Genomic DNA, 18,569 nt, shown 5'->3' on the forward strand with positions numbered 1-18,569 from the left:
CTAAATATCCCGTCCGGGTTACATCCCTGCTTAATCCGTTAATCCACTTCGCCGTAAAAAAAAAAAAAAAAAAAAAAAGAGAAACCCGGACGGGTTTAGAGGGCCCGTCGAAAAGAAAAAAGGCGGACGGGTTTAGGCGTCCCGTCCAGACGCAAAAAAATAAAAATAAAAAAAAACCTGGACGGGTTAAGACATCCCGTCCAGCCACTAATGGGAACTTTCCTTTTAAATCACTCCCTTGCGGTAATTTCTTTTATTTATAATTTTCTGTTGTTATTTCTGTTATCATCACTTGGTATTACGATTTATGTCTGGTTGTTTTTTTTTTTTTGTGGCTGCCTTTTATAGGTGCTTATGAGTTATTGCCATACTACAAAGGAGAGAACACAATTTTTGATGTCTCACCTTCTTATTTAGTTGTTTCTGTCGTGCATCAGCACCTGACAATTCTTCAAAAGTTTGAGGTGCTGGCTCCTCTCGCTCTCATCTCCTTCCTCAATCTTACACTCCTTGCATTTATTCAAAGGACTATATTGAAGAATTAATTAGTTAACAACATAGTATGATTTACGTAACTATTATCTGTTTTTACTTTTTATAAATATCTTTAGCATTGTTGTATGCATGTATTTTACAGAGATGAGCTTACTATACAAATAACCTTGTTGATTTAACTCATGTTCTTGATTGCAGGTGACAGGCTTCTCTGTTTCGGGACGTGTTGTCGACAGTAGTGGTGCTGGTATTGAGAATGCTAAAGTGATATTGGATGGCCAACTAAAAGCTGTAACTGATAGTCGTGGATACTACAAGCTTGATCAGGTATGTTCTGGGCAATGACTAAGAAATTCAAGGAATTGGTTGGCTGGAAACAATAAAACAGAATTAATGGTTAAATTGTTGCTTTCATGTTCTTTTTTGTTTAGCTTGGAATAACCATATAATGACAAGTCATTTTCTACGAACCATAACTTCAAACCATTTTAATAATATGAAGTTCTTATTTCTCGTGAATTTTTGTAAGTTCTCTTTGTCAACTTTATGCAATACATTACATTTATGGACTGGCACCATTTAATTTGCCTTGTTAGAATTTCATGGTACCGCATTACATTAGTACTTCAAGCTCAGTTAAGGCTTAGCAGTCATGTATATAAATCCGGACGGGTTTTATTTTCCCGTCCGGCCTTTGCTTTCCAAGTGATGATAACAGAAATAACAACAGAAAATTATAAATAAAAGAAATTACCGCAAGGGAGTGATTTAAAAGCAAAGTTTCCATTAGTGGCTGGACGGGATGTCTTAACCCGTCCAGGTTATTTTGTTTTTTTGCGTCTGGACGGGATACCTAAACCCGTCCGCCTTTTTTTTTTTTTTTTTCCGGAACGGGCCCTCTAAACCCGTCCGGGTTTCTCTTTTTTTTTTTTTTTTTTTTTTTTTTTTTTACGGCGAAATGGATTAACGGATTAAGCAGGGATGTAACCCGGACGTGATATTTAGACCCGTCCGGTGGAACGGGTTTACACAGCCCGTTATACCTATATTTCGAAAATAATCAAAAGTAATCCCGTTTTTCGATATTTTTTTATTTTATTTCTATTAATAAAAAATTCGGCATCATGTTTCTTCTTGTTTTCCTTTTACGTGCGATCCGCCCCTCCTGGCCCGTCTCGGCCCAAACCCCCCGTTTCCCGCCCCAAGCGGCCAACCCCCTCTCCTCTCAACCTCCGTCTCCTCCATCCGCTGCCCCCGCCACAGTTTTCACGTCCGCGACCCCAACCCACGTCTCCTCTCAACCTTGGTCAGATTTATTTTTCTCTCTTTCTTTGCTAATATATATATTTTTTTTATTTTGTGTCGGGGTTAATCTGGAATATTCTGGGTACTCAAATTATTAAAGAAATGCAAATTTATTATTGAAATTTAATCACTGACCATCACCCTCTTTTTCGTCCTTGTACCAGAATCTCTACCATGGATTCCCTCGTCTCAGTAGCTTTAGAAGAAATCTGTGCAGGCGCTGCTGCAGGGATACTTTTACCAGAACTATGGCCATCCCTTGTCCAACATGCATCTGTCACAGGCCTGCCTCTGGGCCCCACTGTCAAACAAGCTCTGTGGACCCGCCTTCGTGCTCTTCCTGTGCTAAAGTTTGAATTAAATGGATCTCCAGTTGATCCTTCTGACCCTTCCATACACGCAGTTGACGAGGCAGACAGGTATATGCTGAGGGTTTTTGCTGATGATAGTACCAGAAAGAGTTTTCTAGGGCTTTATGATCTAAAGCATTGTGAGATTTCTAAGACGCAGATGTCGACACTTGAGGAACTTGGCGCCGCCAGGTAATTTTCTCTGAATTGATAGCCTAAGATGTCAGATACCATTCATTTGAGGTCTAGTACAAACTTCATTGGAATTTTATCTTTCTTTATTTTTTATTACAAGCATCATACCCGTGCAATGCAGTGGACCATTTATTTTTTTATTATATCTTTATCATTTTCTTTGATAACTGAATAATTTATGATAGCACAAAATCAATATGATGATAACATTTTTTTGACCAAATTTATACAAGTTTATGTATATAATGATTTAACAACATAATGAATAGAGATAGCCTCATAAAAGTAATGACATCGCATAATATAGAGGAAAGAGAAGATTGAACTGTTTAAAAAAAATTGTTATTGACTCTTTGAATTTAAATACCTATCATGTTGAAGGCAGATATTCAACTTATCTATCGACAAATTAATAAAAAAGGAGCCTTCAAATTTGGTCTGATACAAATACTGTGGAAACGCAAATCTGTCAAGCACATATTTGACATAAATCAGAAAGCTAATAGATATTTTCCAAAATAAATGCCCTTTTTAATAAGAAAATCTTCCAAAATAAATTGGTGAATTGTTAAATAAGCCCAAATAAAAGAAAAAGCAGATTCACGTGAGATTGGAGGGAAGGGGTGTGAGGGGTGGGAAGTGGGGGCCTGGATAACTGGAGAGAGAAAACAGATTCTCCGGCCAAATCCGGCCAAATCCAGTCAATCAACACCGTCGGTGTTTGAAAAATTAGTTGGCAACATGCATTTTAGGGATATTTTGTACAATAACCATCGGAATACCATATTATGTCTTGACAATGGAAAGGTCCTTGCATGCTTTATATAATGGTAAAGATTTATTTTTCCATTAGATTGGGGGTCCTAATTGTTGAACAATAAATATTTGCCAGAAGTGATATCAAACAGCAACATATTACCATACATATACAATTTGATTAGTGATGACAGAGATCTTAAATTATGTCTGTAATTCTCTTAATTGATTTTTCTTTTACATTAGGTATAAAGGGGTCACACAAAGAGACCTATGTGACAAACTTGGCAAAAAGGGTAACAATTTCCATTATGTAGTGCGATTCCTCGAGTCACAAAGGCTTATAATGCGGCAATCAACTCTAGTAAGGGAGAAAAAACAAGGGGAATATGTAGAATACTCTGGAGAGCCAACTTCTGTAGTAAGCACAAAGTCATTATACCTATCTCGGTATGGGATGAGATTGAACCTGAATTCTCAGCAGAGGATTGAGATTGTTAAACCCAATTGGAATGGGGAAGAAGGAGATAATGGCAATGAAGAAGTGTCCATTGGGGATCCCCGACCAGCCATGAAGGCCATTTGTGATAAACTCGAAGAATCCAAAGGAAAGGTCAACATTTTATTGTTACTGTCACCACCACCCCAGTCATCATTATTTTCTAAATTATGGTGCTAACATTGTTATTCTTTTTGCATATCTACAATTATCAGGAATGAAGTGCTGCACTTTTGTTCTGATCAGATGCTATTTCCTTTCTAATAGGTACTTGTTGTGTCAGATGTGAAGTTAGCTTTTGGCTATAGGCTTACACGTGGACACAAAGAATGGACTTCTGTGAGTTCATCTGTGAAAGAGTATATACTTGCTTATTTGTCTTGTACCACTCATCAGGATTTACTAAGAATATTTGGAAATGCAGATCTTGAACAAGCTTAAAGCTGCCTCACTGGTGGAAGAGTTTCGAGCCAAAGTCGAAGGCAAGGTGATAATACCATATCCTCTCTAACAAAATTACTATACCTGTGCATTTCACAAAAGTTGCATTTCATTTCATTTGTGTTTTTTTTTTTTTACAATGTTATTCTTTTATAGGATGTCTCGTGTTTGCGGCTATTGAGGCCATACAATGAAGATGAAATCCAGTCAAAAGTTGACATGAGTAGCTCCAAAGGAAAAGGGAAAAGAGGTGAGGTGACTGACCAATTTGTGGAACTTCCCTTAGAGCAACGCATTTATGACTTGATAGAGTCAGAAGGGTCCAAAGGAATAACCATTAGTGAGGTATCTAAATCTTTATCATTACCCAATACAGCAGTGCAAAAATGTTATTCATTTTATTTTGTGGAAACATCAAATTATGATGTTATACCCTCTAGAAAGAGCAACATTTTGTATTCACCTTTAAAGTGGGAACTATCATGTACTCCTTATATTCCCCAAGGAGACAAATAATGGAGAGGTACTTCAGGGATCTTCTCAAGTGTGGAAAAGGGAGGGGCATAGACAATTATTTTATATGTTTTTTGTTTTTGAGGCATATGTTTCATGTCTTTTCTTCATGTATTATAGTTTTGTGTTATTTCACTTGGCTGGAATTTATGTCAATATACCTCATAACTTATGTTTTTTATGTGAACAAGATAGCTAGTCGTCTTGGCTTACGTGGAAAGAAATTAGAAACCCCCATGGCCATCTTGCGTACAAGGTTCAATATGGTGTGGGAAAGTGAGACAGTTGACAAGGTTAAACAGAATCGGATTTGGACCCGTAAAAACTACAGGCTACACAAATCTGCAAGCACATCCAGAAAAACTGAAATGGTTCCATCTACTGAGAAAACAAGTTCAGTTCAGCAGACAGGCTTGCCTCAAAGCAATCCTGACAACTCTCTCGCAGTTGTGGTACATGATGTAGAGGATGCTAAACTTGATAGTGGTGGGGCTGAACAAGCTATTGAATTAAGAGAAACTATCACTCCATCTAGTAGTGGTGCTAAGCGAAAAAAGGACTGGAGGTACATGTGCACACCAACAAACCCATCTATTGCCATGAGGGAACACAGGATTCTTCAAAAACTGACGGTTTGTTTAAATTAAAATGTTTCTAATTAAAGAAAGATTGATAAGAATGATATTTATATTTCAATTCCTAATAGTTCTCTTTTTCTTGCAGGAAGAAGAATTCCTTCTTGTAGTTGAGCTGCATAAATGGTTGCAAAGCCTTGATAAGGAGAAGAGTAGCTCGATGGACAAAAAAACCCTGATGCGATCCTTGAACAAACTGCAGCTAGAAGGGAAGTGCAAGTGCATAAAAGTAAGCATGCCTAGCGTAAGTAACTGCTACCGTAACCGTTTGACTGATGTCATACTTCAACCCTCGGCCAATTCTTCATCTGCTGAGCTGCTTGATCAGGTTCACAAAAGATTTAGAAAATTTGAGGTCGACAACCGCAGGAGTGGACTGGCAAAAATGAGGCAAAATGATAATTCTGATAATGCTGTGGTGATGCCTACCAGGAATCTTTTAGTAAGGCCCAAGGAGGAGAATGTATTTATACAGGCCATGCGAGCTAATGGTTTTCTGATAGCAAAAATGATCCGAGCAAAACTCCTGCACAAGTTTTTATGGGGGTATGTTATTGGAATACCAGGCCACGGTGACACATCTGGTTCTGACGAAGCGGGGTCCTCCCGCCAGATGTTTGATAGGGACAAGGCTATAAAAGAAATGCCGCTAGAGCTGTTTCTACAAGTGGTGGGATCTGCCAAAAAGATAGATAACATGGTTTCCAAATGTAGGCTTGGCTTGAAGCTCTCTGAGATACCGTTAAAAGACTACAAGTCTTTGATGAACTATAATGCAACTGCTCGACTCTCTCGCGTTATTGACATTCTTCTTCGTCTAAAGGTTCTGGTCCTACACTGTGATTGTATTTCTTTATTTCATCTCCTCTGTTGACCAACTAATGTCCCACTTTTTTTCTAGCTGATCCGCCTAGTCAGAGTCTCTGACCTCAAGGGTGATTTAGGTGACACATCTGCAGAAGCAGTCCTTAAGCATGCACTGGAGCTCAGGCCGCATATAGAGGAGTCATTTCTGAAAACTATTCCTTCAAAACGTGCCAGATCTGGTTCCCGTCCAATAATTCGGCATGATTTTATACTCTCAAAGGAGGCAGCTGTTGATGCTTATTGGCAGACCCTTGAGTATTGTTATGCAACGGCTAACTACAGCAGCGTGTCACATGCATTTCCGGCTTCTGCTGTTCCTGAGGTACCAAGATTAAAGGGATAGTCTGTGTAGGCTTCTCATTGGGTTGGGTCAGGAATGGTTTGCATCAACGTTATTTTAGTAGTAAGTTGTGAAGGGGCCTGACATAACCTGACCTGACCTAAGCTGACCCATGTCAGATAATCAATTATTTTACCTGTATAAATTAAAGTGTTGGCATGCAATTTGAAGGGTGTGTGCTAAATCACACCCCAGAACTTCTTTTATTCCTGTACGTTTATTTATTTATTTAAATAACCCAACAACACAGAAAACAGGTTGCTTAACTCTCACACAGGTCTTGACCTGACCTGAGAAATTCTTCACCTATACCTGATTAATTACCTATCGGGTAAATCTTAGACATGTTGGCAGGTTGATGGCTTTCTTTGTGAATAATGTTATGTGGGATGTTGCAATTGTCTCTATCAAGTTGTGCACAATCTCTTGATTTGGTTCTATATGCTTTTGAGCATAACTGTATGTTGCAAACAAAATTATAGGTGTCTTTGAAGCGTTCGTGGGCATCATTGTGGGTCATGACTGCTGATCAACGTACCGAACTTCTGAAAAGATTGGAAAATGCTGGGGTTGAAAAGATTCCACTTGAAAAATGTGTGCAGATTGCGAGGGAGTTGGATCTCACTGTTGAACAGGTTAATCTTCTTATTAAATTTAGATCTAACTACTGCAATGCGATTGGTAATCCAGAACCTCCTATCATTGAATATGATTTGTAGTGTATTGGCATATATTCAAAATTCCATATAGCTTTTGTATCATCTTTCTTAGTTTCTCTATGGTGCCTTCACAGCATGGTGATGTTAAAGAAAGGACTGATTTCATCTGCCTGTGTTTTTTAATTCTCTATCTTTGTACTACTTACTAAACTCAAGCAAGGTGGAATGTGCCTCTAGTAAAATTATCACGGTAAAGCCGTTAAGCTCCTCAAATCAAATGTTTTGATAATCTTTTATGAATGAAGAATAGATGATGACTGTCTTAATTTAAATGACCAACCCAATATTTTAATCTATTCTCGGATACATCATAATCTTATTTTCAATTATATCAACTTAATGGGGGATACTTACTATGTACGTTGGACAGTAAGTCTTTTTCTTCTTGTTTTTTCAATGGAAAAACCTTTGGTTAGCATGGTGGGAAGGTTCGTTCCATTAAATTAAAATATTTACAATTTGTGCCTCTTCAAATGATCCTATCCTTTTTTTTTTGAACTTGCTAGTCCAAGTCAAAGTATACAATGTAAGCTGGTTTACCTAGGGGATTTAAGTTTGAATGACCCAATGAGTAACTTGGTTGAGTTTACATGTAAATGTTTGGAACAGCTTGTAGTTTATTATACAAGTTGACCTTGATTTGACTATCTTGCGTCTTTTCCTCTTTTTTCTTCTTTAATAGACCCTTCAATGTAATTTGCAATTAACCTAGCAAGTATTACAAAGAAAATGAATGTCTGTTTTTATCCACCTGAACAATGAAATTTGTGATGCAACTTTTTAGATTTTCATGTTGGCACTTCTTATATTGATTGGTTGAATTCTGATCGTTAAGGTTTTACGTGCTTCGCGTGAGAGATGGTTTCCTTGTCAGAATTTAAAGCCTAATGAGTCAGGGGAGCGTGATCTGGTTTCTTCTGGAGTAATCGCTAGAAAGAGGAAAAGATCAGTTTCACAATTTAGAACTGCTCATGGTCTTTTTAGGAGGTCTGTTAGGAGTCAAAGGTTCAGTTGGACTGACGAGTCTGACAGGTATCTCTGTAATTTTGAAATTACCTATTTTTGGATGGTTTTCTATACATTAACTGAGAAGTAATAAACAGGAGTTCCCGTGATGGTGTTATTAGTCTTAGCTTTCCGCAAAACCTTTTTTTTTTTTTTTTTTCTGGCGCAGCAAGACTAACTGTTTAATAAAATGCCATTAAGCATTAATTTCAGAAAGCATAAGTAAACAAAATTCTTGAATTGGTATCGACTTGTGTTGACAAATTTCTTACCAATGTTGACCTAAGCAGCACGAAGATCTAATGTTCCGATTTATAAATCACCATAGATAGGCATCTTTGATTAGAATGATTGTGTATGTCCCTTGTTTGCTTATAACCTAACTAGTTAAAAACTTGATTTTAGGCAATTAATAATGCGGTACACTAGAAATCGTGTGGTTATGGGAGCACGGATTCATCGGGTGGATTGGAGCTCCCTTCCAGACCTTCCAGCACCACCATCTACCTGCAGGAGGCGCATGGCTTGGTTAAGATCACATGAGAATATCAGACGAGTGTTGATGCGTCTCTGTAATCACCTCAGTAAAAGGTACGTTTTAGCAAGAAATTGAGTGAGATGAATAAGTTCTTAAATATTTTTTCTTGATAATGTCATATGTTTGTAATTTAATATGCATGAATAAAGCCACGAGTATCACATCTGATGCAATATGGTAAGGATCTGGATACATAAATTTCAAAATTCTAAGATTTGGGACTTTTATATGCATATATTTTTACGAAATGTACATGAAAAACAGTTCTTTAAAAAAAATCAATGGAAACTTTTTGTTTAAATATAAGAGTGCTCAAATTTAAAAAAACTGGATATGATATTTTGTGTTTGTCATATTATGATTTAAAGTAAATGAGTGAAATTAATATCGTAAATAACAGAGTATAATTTGGGAGAAACTGTGTAAATACTCACCGAAATTCGCAAGGGTTGAATTGTGTGAAGTCTGGATTGATGGAATCCAGAGCTTTAAGTGGGTATTTTTTTTAGCCAACAAGCCTTCTATTTGTGGCGACAGGAGTCCAGATGCCTATTAAAGGTCCTCCCAAGGCCTTGTGAATTACAACATTGATATATGAATTTTAATATAATATATGAATTTTAATATAATATATGAAATATTTGGTTCACCAGCTGTTATGTCATATACATATGTACACTTATCATACATGAATCCATATCGGATACAATCTGATACAGGTATTTAACTTTTCTGGTGTATCTGGGTAGCAAACCTTGTAATGGTTAACCTTCACTGGCCATCCCAAAATACTCAGGCTCAAACTTGATTTGAATACATGATTGTCAACTCGTCATAAATAAAATGTCTATATGGGGGTGACATAGGTATGCCAAATATTTGGAAATGGCAAGGACAAAGAGGAAGGAAATATCTGAAGAGGATCCAGAAGGTCAGATTGATCCAGGTCAGATCGACTTTTGCTGGGATGATTTTGGGGACCCTGAGGTGAAAAAGGTCGTGGATGAGGTACTTGAGTACAGAAAATTAGCTAAGCTGGCAAGCATATCCAAAGAAAGACCTGTAAGCACTTCTCTCTAGCTATCATTGAAACATTTGTCGTAATCGATGTCTTGTTTCTTCTTTTCTTTTCATGTTTTCTTGACTACTAACCGTAGGAATATGAAGTAATTTGAAGCAGAAGAGTCACTAGTAGATTTAACATTGTGTTGTAATGATATTTACTGAAATGACAGGTTTTATGTATATAAATTTAATTTTGATTTTAGGGCTTGAGAATTATTAGAAACACAACTACAGGGTTATCCTATAAGCTAGATGAAGTTCCATTACATCGAAATATTTATTAAATTTTTTGTAGGTTTGGAAAGCCAGGCAGGGTTATTTTACAGTAATAACATCTGATAGGTAAAGGTTTCGTTTTAAAAGATCTTTTTCTTTCTATATATTACCTTTTCACCTTCAAATTGGTAGGTCTCCCAAGATGCAAAAAAAGGAGGCCCGCCGGGAAGTACATCAGAGAAAGACAAGAAAAATGGAGATGCTGATGCAGCGTGCACCAGAGATCGCAAAAAGGAGAATTTCGAGAGAAGGTTCGGTGATATCTTAAACAGCAGGGGTGAAGTTATAAGAAAGACAGTTCAGGAGTCTTTGGCGGTTGCCAATGCAGTGGAACTATTGAAATTGGTTTTTCTGAGCACGGCTGCATCGGAAAATGTGCAGGCCTCTGTGGCTGCAACCCTTCAGCTGTATTCTGAAAGTGATATCTTCACAGCTTTAACCTATCTCAGGGACAAGAATTACATGGTTGGTGGTTTTACTGCCTAATTTTTGTATTAGCTCGTTACTTGTCAGTTCATCTTATAATACATATTTTTTTCTGAACAATTTCATCTTGATTATGATAATGTACTGTCAGTTCAGGTCAGATCAAGATCTGCACGAGGGTAGATTTCCTAAATTTTATTTTTGGTTTCCTTTCTCTTATTGGTGCTTTATGGTTGTTAGAATCTAAAATAAACCCATCTTTAGTGGAAGAACTCAGCAGGTACAATCTAAGATGGTATCATATTACTCTATTTTGAACTGTCTTGATCAAGTACAAAGAGATGGTAATGAAATGGACAAATTTCTGTCCCAGATAGCAGCTATATATTTATGCACAATGCAATTTCGACATCCAAATATAAAATTTCCGATTTGTCTTTGAAATTATTGTTTTTCACTTTATTTACTTTTTCTGTTCGGCAGGCTGTTGGTCAAGGGAACCAACCATTTGTCTTTTCTCGCAAGTTCTTTTATAGTGCATCCAGTTCCCCATTTCCTGTTGGTACGGGGAAGAGGGCACGCGAACTCTCCTCCTGGTTAAACCAGCAAGAAGAAAATCTTATGGGCGAAGGTGTTTCTCTTTTTTCAGACCCTCAATGCGGTGATGCCATACACCTTCTATCTCTGGTCTCCTCTGGGGAGCTAAATATTACCCCATGTGTCCCCGAGGAAGGAGTTGGTGAACTTGATGAGCTTGAAATGCCAAAGAGGTCATCGTTGGGCCCCACCAACAAGACTGAAAATATCACTAACTACAAGCGCAAGTCTGATGAGGCTGATTTGGGGGATGGCGGTGAAGGATCTAAGAAAGTGAAAAAAGCAGATGGCCGGTTTTTAACCCGCAAGGTAAAAGGATTTCCTGGACTCTGCGTTAGGGTCACTCGTGAGGTGGCACCGCTAGACTATCATGCAATGTCTGTAGTGTCCGAAGAAAGGTTTGATTCATCTTCTGCTACACTGGCTTGTGTCACTGAGAATCAAAATGAGTTATGTGCATCACCGGTTCTGAAAACTGCTGGATCCTGTTGGGATGATATGAAAGCATATTTTTCAGCTATATCAGCGACAGATATTTCATCTGACGTGTTCAGACCAGTGTTGTCCCTTATCCACCAAGCTGGTGAGAGAGGAGTTGGCATGGAGGAGATATCTAATGCCTTAGGCCTGCAAGGTACTGCCTTTTTTTCTATTTTGCTTTCTGTTTTTGGGTGTTTTGGTCCGCATGTCGTCCTTTGTCTTACCATATTTATTTTTATTTTTATTTTTATGGGCAGGCAGCATTTTTTTTTCTTTGTGTTTTCCTTGGTTGATGTTGTTGGGTATGGTTGAGGATATGTATGTGGTACATTGTGCAATTCACCAAAACCGAGAAAGTAAAATGCACAAATCAAGCTCATATAATAAAGTTTAGTATTTTCCTTAATTTTGTATTGCCATCCTTATCCTTCTTTTTGTTCTCTCTCTCTCCCTATTTATTCTCTGTACTTTCATGAAGGACCTGGACATGTGGCTGAGTTTATTGTGGAGACAATTGAGGCATTTGGGTTTGCTATCAAGGTCAGGATCAAATTTACATTATGGGACTTATCCTTTTTTTTTTTTTAAATAATTTTCACTTCCATTCTCAACTGATAAACTTATTTGAATTTCATTCAGGTTAATGGATATGATAGAATGCAGGTCGTTCACTCTTCTTTCAGATCTAAGTATCACATAAATTCACATACAAACCTGAAAGACAATACAGAAGCGCTCGTCAAATCTCAACCACCTAATTTTGGTGCATCCACAAATCCTGATTTGGGAGCACCAACGATAAGCCTTGGTGAATGTCACAAGGCTACCATAATTGATGGTCCAAACACCCAGACTGAAGGGGTAAGAGAAGATGAGAGCAATAGAAAAGAGGAGAATGAAGAGGAAAGAGAACTGGAGTCTGCATGTCCAAGTCACGTGTCATGGCCTATATTGCCATGGTTAAATGGTGATGGCAGTGTGAATGACACAGTTTACGAGGCGCTCACACGTAGGATTCTTGGCACCATTATGCAGAAACCCGGGATTCTGGAGGTATAATACTTAATCTGAGGGCTTTCTTTTCCTCTCTTTGTTCAGAAAATATTGGTTTCAAACTAAAATGGTGGCTTGGATCAGCTTATGTTCTAAGTGATATGGTGGTGTCTTGTAACACCTATTACTTTGATTAAGAAGATTTAAATTTCCCTTTAGTAAAAATGTTTCTTTGCACACTTTAATAGGTGATACTTCTACGTATTACTTAATTCAGGCTCAGTCCTTTTTGTTGAACTTAGAATGAACTAAAATGAAGCTAATCAGATTTGTTGGAAATGCTTGTTTAATTATGTACTGTTTGTTCTGATTTCAGGAGGAAATTATTCGCACAATGGATGTTTTGAATCCTCAGGTAACTTCTTCTTTTCTTCACGGTGTCTGAATTTTTCTTATTTAAAATGGTTTCTCTACATGGTCCCCAAAGAAGTATGGCCGCGGGAGATACTGTTAAATTTGTGGTAATCTTCCATCAGGGGATAAAATATGTAATTAAATTGCAAATAATGCCTTGGCTAATTGCAAGCCTAATAATACTCCAAATGCTTTGTCAGAATCTTTCTCGCATAAAGTTTTGAGAAAATATTACATATTATGTCTGAATTGGAAATCCTATATTTCCAAATACTGGTACTAGATTTGTTGTTACACAATACCCAATATATAGTCTATTGTGGGGAAATACCATAACTGTGACTATTACCAGAATTTGAATTAGAATTTCTGCGGACAAGCCAGGGAAACTGTTTTTGACATCTGATTTATAGGCAGAGCAATTTTGGTATTGAACACCTTTATCCATCTCTGGAAAAAAAGCCTGAATCCATCTTTATCCATCTCTGGAAAAAAAGCCTGAATCCTATGACATTTATGTCCCCCTCTTAATTTATTATCACATCTTAGTCTCTTACCTGAAATTGATAAATCTATATGCATGCTAACTGTTATGTAGAGCTGCAAAAGGTTGTTGAAGAATCTGGTTCTTGAAAAGCACCTTTCTGTGAGAACGCTTTATCAAGCGACATCTGGCCCACCAAACATTTTGCAAGACCTTTTCGCCTCCAGTAGACCTACCAAGCGATTTTCTGTTTGTCGAAAACATTTTTTTGCTAATCCATCAAGCACTTCATTGCTGTAACAGTTGTAGTTTGAAGGTTTGTATATACTTAGCCAGTGTTTATGTTAGTTTTTTTTTTGTTAGGCGTTTGGGTCTTTGGCTTATGACTGGTTGTGTATGCCTTAGAAAAACTTGTGCATGCTAACGGTTATATTATCTCAATTGCACCATTATTTAATCCAAAAATAGCTGAAAAATAGTATAGTTAGAGAAAAAGAAAATTCTTTTTGCAAGGGAGAAATTGCTTGGATTTCGTCCATACATGGAACTTGTATAAAGAGGAGGGTTCAAATGCACCCTATCTTTTATCTCTGTTTTCAAAATCAAAACAGTCAATCCAAACCGTTAGATGTGATCTATATATTAAGATGTGCTTGGAGACCAAATTTTACATTTTTTGAAATTTTTTTACTATTTATTAAGCCACTTTGAAAATCGCTGATCCAATGGTTCAGAAAATGTAAAATCAGCAATTTTCAATGTGGCTTAATAAATACTAAAAAAATTTCAAAAAATGTAAAATTTGGTCTCCAAGCACATCTTAATATATAGATCGCATCTAACGGTTCGGATTGACTATTCGGACTTTGAAAATGAAGAAAAACGATTTGAAATATAGGGTGCATTTGAACCCTCGTATAAAATATTCAGGTAAGTATGAATCTTGTACGCCAGGGAGAATTTTTTTTTTTTTAATTCCAATAATATAAAGTAGGCGAAATATATTGAATTTAAATATGTCACTAATAATTATAGTGAAAATCTCGAGTTGTGTTTATTCATTGTGTATATTCTCAATACAACTAATAATTGTTGGGTTTGTACTTTGTACCAATAATCAGTGTTTTTCCATTGTTCGGATTAATTGTATGGTTTGCAGTAGATATGCTGATATGCATCGTTGATTTTTTGTATGATCTACAAACTTTATATTACTGAATTTCGATCAATCCATTCGATTTAATTTAAAACAAAATTGATCTAAATTATCCGATGTAAAACGGATGGTATAAATCTATCAGAAATCATAAACCGTACAATGCTTTGCCTAACAAGGGCAAAAAAATTATATAAATGATCGGACCCACAAAAAAATTATATAAATGATCTATGATCTTATTGTTACTACTGATCTAACAAGGGCAAAAAAAAGTAATAAAAGGGTTTCTTTGCAGAATTTCTAGTGTATATATATTTAAATGACATATGCTTTGCCTAAAAAAATGACATGCTTTCAAGGGCAGAAATATTAGTCCTGGTCTGTAAAAAAGCATTTTCATAAAATGTTTGAGCGATTTTTTTAATTTTTAGCTAGCATGTAATTGGTGAAATCTCGAATCTTAGCACGAACCCTACCTATGCTAAGGGATAAACACTGGCGCATGAAATGTTTCTCTCAGAAATGCCGTCCCAGCGATTCTCATGTTGAAAAATATCGAAATGTTTCATTCCATGAAACACATCTACTTCATAATAAAATGCTCTTTAAATGTACTATTTTTAAGAAAAACAGACTTTTTCTTTTTTGAAGTGGCACGTTAAAAAACGCAAATAATATTTGCACTTTTTTAGATATATATTCTCGAGTATGGCTAATATAACATCAGTGTCATTTCAGTCTATATAACACAAACTCTAAAACCTATCAAATCGAGTTCAAATAGTGAATCCAAACTGTTCAAACTAATTTACTTTATAAGTGATGTGTTTTTATGCAAACTTTTTATATTTTCGAGTTATTTTAGTATCAAATCAAGCGACAAAAAAATTAAAAAATGAATGTATGTAAACACACAACTAATGAAGTAGATCGGTTTGAACGGTTTAGATTCACCATTTGAACTCGATTTGATAAGTTTTGGAGTTGGTGTTATATAGACTGAAATAACACTGATGTTATATTAGCCATACTCTATATTCTCTTCTCACAGTAATTTTACTAAAAAAAATTTGAAGGACGAAACGATATTTTTCCTTTTTAAACTATTCGCAAATAATATTTGGTGCTGTCTACTAGTCCAAATGTCCAATGCCTTCCCTGATTCAATGATCACGTGAATTTTGTCCGAATCTCAACAACACGCAGAATCCGTATCCTTTACTCTAGCACGAATCATAAAACGAACTCCTAACACGGAATTTTTTTGGTCCAATTATTGGGATTAAATCAGGACCGTTCTTTCTCTATTGCAACCCTCTGGTACCAAAAGGGAATACGGACCCAACAATGCCGTGTCCCCTCAGGCACCGGAGGTGCAATTGAAAAAAATGGACGGCTCAGATCAATTTCATCCATATCAAACTCAATCCGGTGCTTATTGAGGTTGTGGGGGTATGATTTGAGATTCGTGCCAAGTAAAATGAACGGTCCAGATTCACCACTTGCACCTCAGGTACATGGGGTGATAGGGATTCACAAGTCACAACGCAACCCGTCGATCCGCGCTGAGTCTGACCATTTGGCTGGAAGAACCGAAGAACTCAAGGAAGGTAGCAGCAACGCAACATCAAGCAGGTGTTTGACGAAATTCCTCACTGAAACTTCCCCTCATCCTGCACTCCATTCTAAAATGATGTTCGCCAACTACCCGAAAGCACGACGATTTCTAAGGTGAGATTCAAAGAAAACAATCAGCTTCTACTTCTTCCTTCCAGGTTTCATCTAATATCGTTTTAATTCGTACTGAGTGTTTTTCTTTTTCAGGAAAATTGGGATGGGAAAAGAGGATTTGTACTTCTGGAAGCAGATGGGAAAGGCTGTGCTGTGCACATACACTCTGCTTGGTGCTGCTTGGCTCTGGAACGAAACCTCCCCACTTGGCTGGTGGACCCTCAAGCCTCGACCTAAGGTAATTTCATCTTTTGCATTGTGCAAAGCTGTTACATACCTGATGTAGCAATATTGAACGAATTTGGATTGAGCAATTTGGATGATTTGCAGTGGAGATGGAATGGTGAAATGAGAAGGTACAAGAGTAAAATTACTCAAAATTGATTTCGTTCATAATCGAATTGGTTATTGAGGTTGCCTTTTTATAGGCAATATTGCTCAGAAAGAGTTACAAAGAATTATTCTTTAGATTTCTCAAATTAATTATGAGCGACACCTAAGTTACAAAGGCTGATACGCCTTAACAGTTTGTGATTAAGTAAGTTTTCTTCATCTCCAGTTGCTCAGACACTCTGTATCTCCATTTCTGATTGGACGGGCCCCATCTTCCAGTGACTATTCCTAAATTATTGAAATTGCAATTGGATCATACACAATGAGCCAAGCCTGAGAAACTAGGTTTTCTGTAAGCTTACTGTCTAGTAAAATCAATGAACAGAGTTGCACAGATCAATGTTCTTTGGAAATCTTAGCCATAACTCAGAACAACAAAGTTGAATTACTATATTATAGACTATTAAGCCAAAAACAATACTCTTAGAGTGTTAACAGTACAATTTAGGATGAACATGCCAGTATGAGAAGAGCGACTTGGTTTAATTTGTTCGCTTTTACTGTAGATGGCCTTGGTTAAATACATTGCATAAATGTATTATTAAATCTGTCATATTTAATTGATTGTTCACAGGTTTTTTTGTTGTTGTATCATACTCGATGAGAAAAGCTTAACTCTTAATTTCAACACAAGCACCCATACAACTGTGATTGCTCTAAGATAGAATACTTCATGATATGATTGCAAATAAGGATATTGAATTGGTTTGAGATTTCTGTTTGAGTACCATAAAAAAAATATATATATGTTATGCAACCCATAAGTCTCACCAAAAAGATCCCTACAATTTCCTTTCTTATAAAGCATATTATTATAAAGATGGATTGAAAAAGGCCCCTTTCCAGTGTTTGCAAATATACCCCCATTTTGTTGAAGAATTGAAAATAGGTCTCTGACAATAGTTTAATTCAACACCAGTTTGTGCTTTAACAATTTTATTGTCATTGGTGTCAAACAGGTGTCAATTTTAAGTATAGATAGCATATAATTTTAAATATGGTTTAATTCTGTTACTCATCAGTACAAATCATGGTGTTTGAGGGTAAATAATGCTAGGGACCACTTATATTATAAAATTTTCCAACAATGTGCTGGGTCTGCAAATGCTGAGAAGGGATTTTGCTGATACTGAAAAGTGTGCGCATCTTTGTAATTCAGGATAAAGTAGGTTTCTTTATGCAAATATCTCTCTATTTTAGCTCTTAACTTGAGAAATTTAACATATCGTTCGATCTTTTGACAGGAAGAGAAGGAGATGGCTCACCTATACGAGAGGAGAAATTTCCCATACCCGGGTGATAAAGAGGCTATTGAAGAGTTCGTAAAAAGTGGAGGCACTCTTGGCACAACTATTGGTCCCAAGGGCTTTGTAGAATCCAATATGGATTCTGATAACATGCAGAAGCAGCTTCAGAACAAAAAATTTGAGCAAGAGGCACATAAACTCTGGTTTCGCATGAGAAATGAAGTCATTCAAGAACTCCAGGAGAAGGGGTTTGATGTTGAGTGAAACCAGTTTCTTTTGGTCTTTTTGCTGTTTGGCCCTGAACTCTCTTTTTGTTAGTTTTTTGGATGAGCTGTTTCGGTTCTGACTTGGAAAGGATTTAAGATCTGGATGGTTGTTTTGTAAATCTGCCAAGTGAGGTTGGGACTTGTAAAATAACTCTTAAGCTTAATGCCTTTTCTCCTTTTTTTTTTTTTTTTTCTAATAGACCAAAAAATGATGTTTCTACGCCCCCGTGTTTTGCTGTCATGATGCACTTGTCATAAAATAGAAAGACTGGTATCTGATTGATACCAGTCTTGTAGGTAACTTGGTACGTACTGATATGAAAATAGGTACAAGTAACAAAATGTTACTGGTACATTGACGACAATAGGTTCTAGTGTAG

The 18,569-nt window shown here is 36.7% G+C and overlaps 2 protein-coding genes across 2 annotated transcripts; both read left to right on the top strand.

Annotated features, from left to right (window-relative positions):
• Positions 1-1,974: 1,974 nt before the first annotated feature.
• Positions 1,975-13,858, top strand: LOC144561552 (uncharacterized). Its single transcript, XM_078310527.1, has 18 exons — positions 1,975-2,342; positions 3,348-3,714; positions 3,868-3,939; positions 4,025-4,087; positions 4,198-4,386; positions 4,746-5,186; positions 5,278-6,012; positions 6,091-6,378; positions 6,879-7,031; positions 7,951-8,147; positions 8,526-8,711; positions 9,525-9,720; positions 10,132-10,464; positions 10,909-11,656; positions 11,981-12,042; positions 12,142-12,555; positions 12,872-12,910; positions 13,508-13,858. Exons 1-18 carry the CDS (start codon positions 1,975-1,977, stop codon positions 13,691-13,693), a joined length of 5,037 nt encoding a protein of 1,678 aa, XP_078166653.1. The 3' UTR covers positions 13,694-13,858.
• A 2,244-nt stretch (positions 13,859-16,102) lies between these two features.
• Positions 16,103-18,346, top strand: LOC144561553 (homeobox prospero protein). The gene is made up of 3 exons (XM_078310529.1): positions 16,103-16,283; positions 16,377-16,521; positions 17,921-18,346. The coding sequence occupies exons 1-3, from the start codon at positions 16,243-16,245 to the stop codon at positions 18,185-18,187; spliced, it is 453 nt and encodes a 150-aa protein (XP_078166655.1). The 5' UTR covers positions 16,103-16,242; the 3' UTR covers positions 18,188-18,346.
• Positions 18,347-18,569: the final 223 nt, after the last annotated feature.

This window comes from Carex rostrata, chromosome 11 (genome assembly GCF_964058835.1).
Source record: "Carex rostrata chromosome 11, lpCarRost1.2, whole genome shotgun sequence".
NCBI lineage: Eukaryota > Viridiplantae > Streptophyta > Magnoliopsida > Poales > Cyperaceae > Carex > Carex rostrata.